Source organism: Oncorhynchus kisutch, linkage group LG20, assembly GCF_002021735.2.
Source record: "Oncorhynchus kisutch isolate 150728-3 linkage group LG20, Okis_V2, whole genome shotgun sequence".
Classification (NCBI taxonomy): domain Eukaryota; kingdom Metazoa; phylum Chordata; class Actinopteri; order Salmoniformes; family Salmonidae; genus Oncorhynchus; species Oncorhynchus kisutch.
The window spans coordinates 16143158-16156796 of NC_034193.2; the positions used below are offsets into that span (position 1 = coordinate 16143158).

The window sequence follows — 13639 nt, forward strand, 5'->3', positions numbered from 1 at the left end:
CTTTTGGAGAGATTGGAAACCCAAATTGGTCTACACAGACAAGTTCTGTCCTTGTTTAGATCTTATCTGTCTCTGTGGATGGTTTGTCATCTGACAAATCAACTGTAAATGTAGTTGTTCCCCAAAGTTCTGTTTTTGCACCACTACTGTTTTCACTATATATTTACCTCTTGGTGATGTCATTCGGAAACATAATGTTAACTTTCACTGCTATGCGGACGACACACAGCTGTACATTTCGATGAAACATGGTGAAGCCCCAAAATTGTCCTCGCTAGAAGCCTGTGTTTCAGACATAAAGAAGTGGATGGCGTCAAATGTTTTACTTTCAAACTCGGACAAAACAGAGATACCTAGTTCTAGGTCCCAAGAAACAATGAGATCTTCTGTTGGATTGGACAATTCATCTTGATGGGTGTACAGTCGTCTCAAATAAAACTGTGAAGGACTGCGTTACTTTGGACCCTAATCTCTCTTTTGACGAACATATCAAGAATATTTCAAGGACAGCTTTTTTCCATCTTCGTAACATTGCAAAAATCTCAAACTTTCTGTCCAAAAATGATTCAGAAAAATGAATCCATGCTTTTGTTACTTCTAGCTTAGACTACTGCAATGCTCTACTTTCTGGCTACCTGGATAAAGCACTAAATACACTTCAATTAGTGCTAAACACGGCTGCTAGAATCTTGACAAGAACCACAAAATTTTGATCATGCCTCAGGACTACCTGGCCTGATGACTACTTGCTGTCCACAGTCCACATGGTCGTGCTGCTGCTCCAGTTTCAACTGTTCTGCCTGTGGCTATGAAACCCTGACCTTTCACTGGATGTGCTACCTGTCCCTGACCTGCTGTTTGGACTCGCTCTCTCTACCTCTGAATGATCGGCTATGAAAAGCCAACTGACATTTACTCTTGAGGTGCTGACCCGTTGCACCCTCTATAACCACTGTGATTATTATTTGACCCTGCTGGTCATCTATGAACGTTTGAAAATCTTGGCAGTGTGCTTGTATTAATGCAGGTCAATCAATCAATCAAATGTATTTATAAAGTCCTTTTTACATCAGCCGATGTCACAAAGTGCTATACAGAATCCCAGCCTAAAACCCCAAACAGCAAGCATTGCAGATGTTGAAGCACGGTGGCTAGGAAAAACTCCCTAGAATGGCAGGAACCTAGGAAGAAACCCAGAGAGGAACCAGGCTCTGAGGGGTGGCCAGTCCTCTTCTGGCTGTGCCGGGTGGAGACTATACGTTGATGCTGAATGTTGTTTGTTAGAAAGCTGACTTCGAGAAAAAACAAAAAACAAAGTTGACGGCTTCTGACTAGTTATGACAGCAAGATCATGCCAGCAAGATCAGGCAAGTACACGCATTTGAATTTGCTGTTATGCATCTAGCTATGTTATTTCAATGTGATGGTTATACTCTTAAGTTTTAAAGAACAGCAAATACCGATTTTTGATTAGAAAATAGGCATCTGCACAGATGCCGTATCTCTCTAGTCATATGACGTCTCCACTTCCTGCTTGGAGTACCAATTTTGAGACAACGCTGTTTTCTCCTCTAATTAGAAATGTTTCCAGATATAATTTATGGTACTCATTAAACATGAACATCCCCAAAGGATGGATGGTGTAGCGCAGCTTGAATCAATCAACATATTAGCAGCGAACGGTTTTTATTGACATCTTGAAATGTACAAAAAAAATTCATTTCCCAAGTTCCAATGCATGTCCGAAGGGGCGCGACGTTTCGAGGATTTTTGACACAAGAAAATAAGATGGTCTGCTTCCGCGCGCGATTTATAATGTTTTGCTCACTTTGCGAAATCTCTTGAGTGTAGCTAACATTTCACAGTTATAATGACTTGAATGTCAATGCATTTAACCTAGCTGGTCCTATTTTCTCGGAAGATAAGGTGAGTGAAATATTTTGATTATTGGCATATCAATGGTGTCAGTACTAGTAATTAGCCAGCTAGTTATCATAGCTAGCTGCTAGCGAGCCATCATAAAATGGTAATATTTTGCAATCAACACACATCTCAGATTGTAATCAAATGTCATGGAGCGGCCTGCCAGCGGAAAACTCAGCAATCAAGGTTGCCAGGCTGGTGGCCCCCTATCAACATTGTTTGTCGTTTGTGGTAGCCAGCGGCAACAAATATTAACATGACAGTGAGTATGCTTGTCTGTGCCTTAAAGCGGCAATCGGAGGTTGAAACAAGAAACATACTCCCCTAGTCCTGCCACCTTTTTCGGGAAAAAGGCTGAAAAATGGGTCTGGAGAAATGTTAGCTCTCAATCTCAAATTAATCAGCAGAGCTATGGACACAATGACTGAGCCACCCATGGCATCAAAATGATCGTTTTAACCACGTTGAGGCTATATATTGTTTTAAAACATTTGAGTAATGGTTCAGGATGGGGTGCGACAGTTGAACTAAGCTCATGAGACATTTATAAGTGAAATTCTTCAATAATTGATGGGTAAATGTAATTAATTGATGTCGAAAAATGTATGTAGTAACTGCAGATTGCCCCTTTTTAACGTTAGAGAACCCTGTAAAATGAAGACTAGAAAGAAGTTAGGGCTATGTTATTTGTGCAGTCAGCGCAGAGCTGCAGACATTCCAAATATTTTGAGTGTTGATGGTGTGAATGTGATCATAGAAATGTTGTACTTTAGGATGTAGAACGTACTGTTCAGTCCTGACTGCATTAACATTCTATTTTGCGGATTGTTTTCTTAATATGTGAATATGTCATTTGCATCCTTTCGGATTGTAGAATGAGGCCATTTTCTGGAGTACAATAACCCCAATAAACAACTATCATTCCCTGGGCCCAGTGCTGTCAACACCAGTGTAAGTAAATGTTTACCCCGAGGACTGAACGAAGAGACAGCAATGGCACAGAGAGAAAGTCTTGAGCAGAAGCAACAAACAGACTGAAGTGTCTGTTTAGAGTTGTCAGTGCAGCTTGCCAGTTGCAAGGCCTGTGCTGCACACAAATATGCTAAGCCTGTTTCAGGGACAGACAGGGCAAGGCTTTTTACCCTGGCAGAGCAGAGGAGACCATTTCCTTGCTGGGCAGATTTGGAAGTTGCCATAGAGACTGCCCTCACTGCCTTAAAGAGCTTAATTGTTGTGTTTTAAAACTGAGAATTAAGGGGTTAATCTGAGATTGAGGAAAAACAAGCTTTCTGATGGTGATGATCAGGTTTAGAGATTGATTGCATGTAAACATTTTGTTCATACTGGTTTGTTCCAATATGTCACTCTGAACTCTACCTTTTGGAAATTCATGTGTAGTTGGTAGGTAGTCAACAACAGCCTGTCGATTTGGCAGGAAATCACCCCTAATCTTTTCCAGTTCCACGCAGCTTTTCTATGACTGGCATGCTGCCATATGCTGATCAATGATCTCCGTAATACTGGGTGACTTCATGGTCACCTGTTGGCATTATTAGATTTCTGTCATTCTATCTGCGCAGGTTATAAAGAGGGATTACATACTCTGCATATTGACAACCGAGGGGGCAGTTGTAGGCCAAACAGCTGGCCACAGTGAAGGTCCCAGCATTATAATTGATGATTAGGCCATACAAATGTAATTAAAAGTTTGAACGAATGCCTCTCTTCATTTTTCGCTTTAATTGTGCAATTTCCAGAAAAGTGATGTCCCCAAGCCTCCAGTGAAGAGGGAAACAACTTCCCCTCAAGTTATGGCTGAACCTTGCCTAATTTAGCCTCCCAAAAGGCAAAAATATTTGGTCGCTAGATGTTGAACGAAGGTTGCTATAGTATGTTAACAAGATGGTCTACTTCGGTTTTGTTGTTCACTCTCCTCACTCCCCAAAAAATATCTGTAAAACATTTAACAAAATGTGTATGGCCTTAGTGTACTGGAGAGCCTAACCAATGCTTCCCCCTTATCAGTGTAACTAATACTCACTTTCATGAAATTGATGCCCTGAATGACTGTCCACTTATTCCCCTCTTAGGAAATTCATCCTTGGGCTTTTGGTGTCTTATAAGGTTACTGGTTTTGCATACCCAAGGTCTTTCAATAGAAGGCTCGGCCACAGAACTGTATTTCTAATGAATTATTAACATTCTAAGTTTTGTGAGAGTGGATGCACTCATTACCTGATAGCCCTGTCCCATTTTCTGGACATGCATCCTTTGGTTCCATTGGAAACGGCACTCACCTGGTTTTAATTACTTTATTGCCTTGTCTTCGCTCTGTGGAAAGGAAGACTGCGCTAAGCAGACGTCTCTCTAGGTCCTGGAGAGCTGGTTGCTTAAGCATTTAAAGGGATACTTCAGGATTTTGGCAACGAGGCCTTTTATCTACACCAGAGTCGGATAAACTCGTTGATACCATCTTTATGTCTCTGTGTCCAGTATGAAGGAAGATGGCGGTAGTTTCGCAAGCTAATGCAGTTAGCAATTTCGCTTGTTAACATCTTCCTTCAAACTCCACGGAGAGACATAAAAATGGTATCAACGAGTTCATCTGACTCTGGGGAAATAAAGGGCCTCATTGCCAAAATCCTGAAGTATCCCTTTAATTGAGAGAGAGAAGATGAGGTTCTAAAGTCTTCTTTTTTAAGGAGAGTAGAATTCCACCCTCTTTGTATTGTACACATGTTTTCAGACAGATTAGAATTAATGGAGGATCTTGATGAGGAGAAGAACCCATTAGGAAGGGTGGATGCGGGGATTGAACCCTGGTCTCCGAAGTCGCAGTATGTGTCGAGCTGGGCGTGTCACCACTCAACCGTGGGTTGTATTTCTCAAAGAGTGATGCCGATGACATAATCTGCAATATGGATGACTGTACATTCCAAGTTCTTCTTTCCGGTCGTAGTAGTTTTTCCACCTGCTTCTGTGTTGTGTGTCTCTGGAAGACTGGGCCATGCGCAGCTGGAGGTGGCAGTTCTCCAGGATGATGAGCCTTTGCCTGCGCTGGTGCCGGCTGTGTCCTAAGCGAGGGGTGCGCCCCAGCAAGCCCCGGAGGAAGCTAGGAGAGCTGTGGAGCTACTGGAAGCTGCTGCTCAACTCCCTCTACTTCAACAGCCTCACCAACTCTGACACCTACCTGGACTGTGTCTTTGAACCCATCTACTGGATTGTGGACAATGTGACTCGCTGGTTTGGGGTGGTAAGTCAATAGATCACCTTTCTGATACATTTGATATACATTTGAGTCATTTAACAGATGCTCTTATCCAGAGCAACTTTCAGGAACATTTAGGGTCAAGTGCCTTAAAGGGCACATCAACAGATGTTTCACCTAGTTGGTTTGGGAATTCAAACCAGCAACCTTTCAGTTACTGGCCCAACGCTCTTAACTGCTAGGCTATCTGCTGCCCTGTCTGTAGATGTACAGTCAAATAGCTTTGTTTTAATGTAGTTAATTAAATATAGGAAAGTTCATAAAATATCCCATGTTTGGTTACATTAACCTTTTTGCTCTTCCATTTTTTTCCCCACAGTTTTTTCGCCTTTCACGCTCCCTCATGAGTTGTTCCCTCTGTCCGTGTCCTCCTCTCCTCTGTTCCCAGGTATTTGTGTGCCTGGTGATTGCCCTCACCAGCTCTGTGGTGGTCGTTGTCTACCTGTGCCTGTTGCCTGTTATCCTCAACACCTACCCACTGCTGTGGATCATCTGGCACCTCACCTATGGCCACTGGGTCCTCATGATGGTCCTCTTTCACTACTACAAGGCCACCACCACCTCCCCTGGACACCCACCACAGGTGAGGTGCCTGCTCTAATGCCTGCAGAAAATTAGTTTTGTGAAGACATAGGCAGTTTTAGGTGTGGTTGTGAAATAACAGTCTTCTATTTCCCTTTTTTTGGTTTGTTTCTCAGGTTAAAAGTGATACACCGTCAGTGACCATCTGTAAGAAATGCATCGTCCCCAAACCAGCCAGGACTCACCACTGCAGCATCTGCAATACGTAAGTTAAGGACTCTGTCAGTCGTTAGATGATGTCATCAAGAAATACAAAACCTCTACTGGTTAGCTCTAGTCCATGGCACAGGTCAATCACACTGGATAGCTCTAGTCCATGGCGCAGGTAAATCACAATGAGTGACTTTCTTTCATTCCAGGTGTATTCTGAAGATGGATCACCACTGTCGTATCCTTTCTATCGAGACCCACAAACAGTCTTCAACATCTCATCTGTCAGATTCCTTTTTTTTTGTGTAATCTTTTTATTTGAATTTAATACATGTTAAAACCCAAGGGGGGACAGTCATTCAATTGAATAATCTCTCGCATTCCAAAATGTTTTTATCCTTGTTAGATCTGCCTCATTAACTTTGACCTTAACTTGCCTTGTGACGCCAGCTTGGCTCAACAACTGTGTGGGTCACTTCAACCACCGCTACTTTTTCTCCTTCTGCCTGTACATGACCATGGGCTGCATGTACTGTAGCGTCAGCTGCAAAGACATGTTCATAGAGGCTTACAACGCTGTCGAGGTGAGGGAGATCAACAGACGGAAGAATGTCAGCTTCTTAGAGGTTCTAGAAGGCTTGACATTTTGACTTTCAAAGAGTATTCGGAGTACTGCCCTCTGCGTAAATCATGCCTTGTTATTGACATGTGGACCAAACACCCTGATTGAGTGAGGCCGCTTGGTTCATGACTGTTTGGATAGAGTCTGGCATGTCTTTGCCACATTTTTCCTTCTCTTATGTGCTAGGTGAGGCGTGGGCTTGTCGTATAGGTAAGCGAAAGGCCATACATTCTGAGCATGGTGTCAAGTTGAGCTGCCGCAAGTTTAGCTAAAGAGACAGGCAAAAAAAAAAACATTAACAGCAATTAAATACACTTGTTTCTTGTCAAGTCCACTGAGAAGGCTCATGGCTGTTTGTCTAATGCAATTTAAAGTATCCGGGATCAAGATCAATTACTGTTTTGACACCAGTCCACCATGGTAAGATGGGAGTTTATATAGTAACAGATTCTATGGCCCTTAGGCAACACCTCACTGTTTTAGATTTAAAAAATGCTTCCATCGCTGTGTGATAAATTCTCTCTAGCTACAGAGGTATCATGATGATGACCCATAACCAGTCTAGTCAATAGTTTCTCACTATTATGAGTTCTGATTTAGCTAGTCAACGGCACTAACTTCTCTCCTGCATTTGGCTGTTGTCCCCCAAATTGTATTTTATTCCCTATATATAGTGCACTACTTTTGACCAGAGCATTGTGGGCCCTGGTCAAAAGTAGTGCACTACATATGGAATAGGGTGTGATTTTGGGATGTAACCAGTGTGTGTATTGACATTGATCCATTAGCAGTGTGAATGGGGAGCCGCAGAGGGAGCCAGTGATAAGAGTAGGCGACAGACTGCTTCTCAGTCTGGCCATGTAGTACAAAAGGTTCTTGAAATCACAGCACTCAGAACAGGGCCTGGTTTTCCAAAAGCATCTTAAGGCTGTTTGAGAAACCGGGCCCTGGTGTGTTGACCAAAATTAAAACTGCAGATTAATTTGTAGAGGGTAGTACTACAGATTGACAGACTGCAAAGGTCCACTGGGCAACACTGGGTCCCACTGTCAATTAACATTTGACAACAATTAGGCAATCGTCTCAATGTGTAGTATGGGGCCTTCTATGTGCCCAGTGAGACTGCAGCTCTCTCCTCAAGCCAGGCAAAGTCCCATGTGATTGGTAGTTAGTTCTAGGTCCCTTGGCTATATGATTGGCTACAGACTTGGCATCTAGAGTTTTGTTGATTTGCCACTAGTTGCATTCTGAGGGCCGTGGATGTGCTCCTTTCTTAACCCAGCTACTGTTTGTGATTAGGCTTTTTGTGGTTGGTGGTTTAACCTAGAGGTCGACCGATTAATCGGAATGGCTGATTTAATTAGGGCCGATTTCAAGTTTTCATAACAATCGGAAATCGGTATTTTTGGGCACCTATCTATTTATTTATAATATAATATTTTTTTACACCTTTTATTTCATCTTTATTTAACTAGGCAAGTCATTTAAGAACACATTCTTATTTTCGATGACGGCCTAGGAACGGTGGGTTAACCTTGTCAGCTCGGGGGATCCAATCTTGCAACCTTAGAGTTAACTAGTCCAACGCAATAACGACCTGCCTCTCTCTCGTTGCACTCCACAAGGAGACTGACTGCCTGTTATGCAAATGCAGTAAGCCAAGGTAAGTTGCTAGCTAACTTATCTCATAAAAAAACAATCATAATCACTAGTTAACTCCACATGGTTGATGATATTACTAGATATTATCTAGCGTGTCCTGTGTTGCATATAATCTGACTAAGCATACAAGTATCTGACTGAGCGGTGGTAAGCAGAAGCAGGCGCGTAAACATTCATTCAAACAGCACTTTTGTGCGTTTTGCCAGCAGCTCTTCGTTGTGCGTCAAGCATTGCGCTATTTATGACTTCAAACCTATCAACTCCTGAGATGAGGCTGGTGTGACCACCTTGGGGTGGTTGTTTCCCTTGCTCTGCATGGGTAACGCTGCTTCGATGTGGTGGCTGTTGTCGTTGTGTTGCTGGTTCGAGCCCAGGGAGGAGCGAGGAGAGGGACGGAAGCTATACTGTTACACTGGCAATACTAAAGTGCCTATAAGAACATCCAATAGTCAAAGGTTAATGAAATACAAATGGTATAGAGGGAAATAGTCCAATAACTACAACCTAAAACTTCTTGCCTGGGAATATTGAAGACTCATGTTAAAAGGAACCACCAGCTTTCATATGTTCTCATGTTCTGAGCAAGGAACTGAAACGTTAGCTTTCTTACATAGCACATATTGCACTTTTACGTTATTCTCCAACACTTTGTTTTTGCATTATTTAAACGAAATTGAACATGTTTCATTATACACATAATAAGTGTTAATTCCGTATTGTTGTAATTGTCATTATTACAAATGTATAATATATTTTTTAAAACCGGCCGATTAATCGGTATTGGCTTTTTTGGTCCTCCAATAATTGGTATCGGCGTTGAAAAATCATAATCGGTCGACCTCTAGTTTAACCACGTGGAATACCCATTGGTATCACATTTACTAATTGAACTGCAACTCGAGTGAGGCCATTCTACACATTTTAAAGTTCATTTCTAGCTTAAATGGTGTAGGAGGAGTAGTGTGCTTAAGTAGAAGGTTGAAAATTTAAGCTGGGGTTTTTGCTGTGCAAGCCCCACAATTTAAACTGATTTTCATGTAGGGTCTTTACATTGTTTGGTTTTGCTTTCTTTCTAGAGCTACTATCAGACCCCACCAGCACTGTTTTCCTTCAGGGAAAAGATGGTCCACAATGGTGTCATTTTCATTTGGGTGCTGACAAGGTGAGACAAATTTGTAACCGCTAAAAGTTTAGGGTTTTATAGTAGATAGTCAACTGTTTTGTTGTGGTGAACTGCTAGGGCTGTTCTGTGTGTGTTCTCAAATAGACCTCATCTTGAGTTGTGTTCAGTACAGTCATGGTAAAAAGTTTTGAATGACATTAATTTTCAAAGTCTGCTGCCTTGGTGTCTTTAGATATTTGTAAGATGTTGCTATGGAATACTGAAGTATAATTACAAGCATTTCATAAGTGTCAAAGGCTTTTATTGACAATTACATGAAGTTGATGCAAAGAGTCAATATTTGCAGTGTTGACCATTCAAGATCTCTGCAATCTGCCCTGGCATGTTGTCAATTAACTTCTGGGCCACATCCTGACTGATGGCAGCCCATTCTTGCATAATCAATGCTTGCAGTTTGTCAGAATTTGTGGGTTTTTGTTTGTCCACCCGTCTCTTGAGGATTGACCACAAGTTCTCAATGGGATTAAGATCTGGGGAGTTTCCTGGCCATGGACCCAAAATATTGATGTTTTGTTCCCTGAGCCACTTAGTTATCACTTTTGCCTCATTGCAAGGTGCTCCATCATGCTGGGAAAGGCATTGTTCGTCACCAAACTGTTCCTGGATGATTGGGCAAGTTGCTCTCGGAGGATGTGTTGGTACCATTCTTAATTCATGGCTGTGTTCTTAGGCAAAATTGTGAGTGAGCCCACTCCCTTGGCTGAGAAGCAACCCCACACATGAATGGTCTCCTGATGTTTTACTGTTGGCATGACACAGGACTGATGGTAGTCATGGCCACGCTCACCTTCTCCAGACAAGCTTTTTTTCCAGATGCCCCAAACATTCAGAAAGAGAATTGAGAAAATGACTTTACCCCAGTCCTCAGCAGTCTAATCCCTGTACCTTTTGCAGAATATCAGTCTGTCCCTGATGTTTTTCCTGGAGAGAAATGGCTTCTTTGCTGCCCTTGACACCAGGCCATCCTCCAAAAATCTTCGCCTCACTGTGTGTGAAAATGCACTCACACCTGCCTGCTGCCATTCCTGAGCAAGCTCTGTACTGGTGGTGCCGCGATCCTGCAGCTGAATCAACTTTATGAGACGGCCCTGGCGCTTGCTGGACTTTCTTTGGCGCCCTGAAGCCTTCATCACAACAATTGATCCGCTCTCCTTGAAGTTCTTGATGATCCGATAAATGGTTGATTTAGGTGCAATCTTAGTGGTAGCAATATCCTTGCCTGTGAAGCCCTTTTTGTGTAAAGCAATGATGACTGCACGTGTTTCCTTGCAGGTAACCATAGTTGACATTGGAAGAACAATGATTCCAAGCACCACCCTCCTTTTTGAAGCTTCCAGTCTGTTATTTGAACTCAATCAGCATGACAGAGTGATCTCCAGCCATGTCCTCATCAACACTCACACCTATGTTAATGAGAGAATCACTGACATGTCAGCTGGTCCTTTTGTGGCAGGGCTGAAATGCAGTGGAAATGTTTTTTGGGGGGGATTCAGTTCATTTGCATGGCAGATGGACTTTGCAATTAATTTGATCACTCTTCGTAACATTCTGGAGTATATGCAAATTGCCATCATACAAACTGAGGCAGCAGACTTTGAAATACAATATTTGTCATTCTCAACTTTTGGCCACGACTGTACAATTGACAGATGGTCATGATCGCTGTTTGTATGCCCTGCAGTTCGGTGGCAGTTGCTCTGGGAGGTCTGACCCTGTGGCATGCTATCCTCATCACTCGAGGAGAGACCAGTGTGGAGAGACACATCAACAAGAAAGAAATCAGACGTTTAAAGGAGAAAGGAAAGGTGAGGCTTATTGGACTCTGTGGGTTTACCAAAATATCAACATGGTGTACCAGTTTGGAATTAGTGAGTAAAGCCTGTTTCTCTTTTGTAAGGTGTTCCGAAATCCATACCACTATGGGAAAATAAACAATTGGAAAGTTTTGTTTGGTGTGGAGGAGACAAGGTAAGCCTTGTTTTTAGGCTGTTGTGAAACATACATGATTGTTCTTACAGAGTTGGTTTGTCTTCCTCTTCCCAAAGTCACTGGTTGACCAGAGTCCTCCTGCCGTCTAGCCACGTTCCCCATGAAGATGGACTGATATGGGAATGCCCTCGGGCTCTCACCAGAAGAGACCCTATGACCATCTAACCTCCCACTACTCGCTGCTGGACAGTTTCTCATCTCCACTTTATGGGCCATAATCACTGCTATAGCCCTGGCCCCTGGATGGTGGGGTAGACAAGACTTCTTTTAGCCTCTGAGGAGTGGACTATTTGGTGTTGAGTCCAGCGACCTTAATCGGACCTCCAGTCACTGTCATGTGAAGTGAACTGATGGTCCTGTCTTTAATAGTCTACTTGTCTTGTGGACTGACTGTTTGTACTTTTAGGTATGTTGTCCAAAGTTGATGTGAAGTGTGTGCTTTTTAATTGTATTTAAGTCACAGAAGAAGCAGTTTGGACTTTTTCAGTGCCAAAGAACAGCTTTCCACCAAAGGCTAGGTTCGAGCTAGATAACCACATGCCTTGGCCATTGTCCAACTATGGGTGAGTAGTCTGGAGACTGACAGAATTACATAAACAATATTACCATTCAGGCTCCAGTTAGATTATGGTGCTCATGTTACTGAGCAGTGCCCCTGTCAATATTAGGAATTGTCAAAACATTGCTATGTGCCTTGTTATGTTAAATCTTTAACCTGTTTTCTATTTGTTAATTACCAGGCACTAATGCAAAGTAGAGTTTAATGTATTATCCAACCTCTCCCACATTGATTTCCCCACTAAAAAGCGGCGTGTACACTACACGATTTTGGTCCCGATAGCTGTCCTGGTCAAGTTTTTGAGATCGGTATTTTCAAACATGGGTATTACTATATCGGCACAAAACCAGCAATGATCGTGTAGTGTGAGATGTGCAACAAGTTGAGAATGGTGATAAGCAATAGCCAATGAGAGCTCGCCAGTGAGATGACGTTTCGCATCACACAGAATGTGTAGGTGCTCGATCCATGAATACTATTAGTACGCGTTTGTACTTTAACCAAACCGTCAATTCGTTACAGCTCTGAAGTTCACAAGCTATGTTATTAAATTCAAAATGTTGGCTAGATATTTCAACTCTGTATGGCAAGCGTGAAAGTCTTGAAAAATAGAGCCGCACACTCGGCACTCAGATGCAAAACTATTTATGTCCAACGTTTCGACAGACAAGCTGTTTTCATCAGGGTATAATGACAAACACTGCGAGGTGACTCAAAAGACAGGTCTATAATCATGGACAAATACAATTTGGCTACAGCGTGAAAGTCTGACTGAAAACGTTTGAGGCTGTTGAGACAGCTCGTTGTAGCTACATTATTTTTTCGAGAGAGCGTGGTATCTTGAATCCTCAAACAAGTGAATTATCTTGTAGTGTTTGACCCCCGTCTGTGCCACATCGTTTAGTACGCACCACTACGTTGGCAAGACAACTACAGGAAAGCGGTTATTTAACCTCTATGGAATCAGTGTCCTCCCCGGGGGATGGTTGCGCTAACGTGATGAGCAGAAAGCTTAAATTCTTGTTAATCTAACTGCAATGTCCAATTTACAGTAGCTACTAGTGAAAGAATACCATGCTATTGTTGAGTGCACAGCTAGGTACTTGAAAATGTATCAATAAACCAATTAAGCACATTGGATCAGTCTAAAACTTTGCAGACTGTTGCCATCTAGTGGCAAATCTAAATAGCACCTAAACTGGAATAATACATTGGTCTTTCTCTTGCATTTCAAAGAATACAAAAAAGTTAAAAAAATATTTGACCAGATGTGTTATTCTCCTACATTATTTTCAAAGGAATCAATTATATGCATATCCTTGCTTCAGGTCCTGAGCTACAGGCAGTTTAGATTTAGGCATGTCATTTTAGTTGAAAATTGAATTAGAAAAAAATTGGTCTTAACTTAACATGTTCATATGCTCTGGAAGCTGCGGACTTCCTCCTTGCTGGTCTCGAATATGGCCACCAGTTAGAATTCCTAGAATGATCGGGATATTTCTTGTGGCCAGCCTGTAAATGGGAGGGGCTATGTGGTTGGCTGCTGTGACATGACCAATAGAAACTGTTTCACTATATTGCGCACATCTGTATCATTACGATTTGATATTAGCTTGTATTGTTCTAATATTTGATAAAGGATTGTTTTTGGAAACTTCATCCAGCTTCTTGAATTGAGCTCGTTGATTTTTAAAGCACTGA

The 13639-nt window shown here is 42.2% G+C and overlaps 1 protein-coding gene across 3 annotated transcripts; it reads left to right on the forward strand.

Moving 5' to 3' along the window:
- The first annotated feature begins 1526 nt into the window (after positions 1-1526).
- Positions 1527-13597, forward strand: LOC109865383 (palmitoyltransferase ZDHHC16B-like). 3 transcript variants are annotated; one of them, XM_020453512.2, is made up of 11 exons: positions 1527-1926; positions 2798-2874; positions 4923-5176; positions 5580-5774; positions 5890-5978; positions 6133-6161; positions 6374-6507; positions 9284-9369; positions 11072-11195; positions 11288-11358; positions 11436-12217. In XM_020453512.2, the coding sequence occupies exons 3-11, from the start codon at positions 4931-4933 to the stop codon at positions 11542-11544; spliced, it is 1083 nt and encodes a 360-aa protein (XP_020309101.1). In that variant the 5' UTR covers positions 1527-1926; positions 2798-2874; positions 4923-4930; the 3' UTR covers positions 11545-12217. The 3 variants fall into 3 exon arrangements, with proteins under 3 accessions (XP_020309101.1, XP_020309103.1, XP_031655485.1); XM_020453514.2 differs by lacking the exon at positions 2798-2874 and having other exon boundaries at positions 1528-1926; XM_031799625.1 differs by lacking the exons at positions 1527-1926; positions 2798-2874; positions 11288-11358 and having other exon boundaries at positions 4544-5176; positions 11436-13597.
- The last annotated feature ends 42 nt before the right edge of the window (positions 13598-13639 follow it).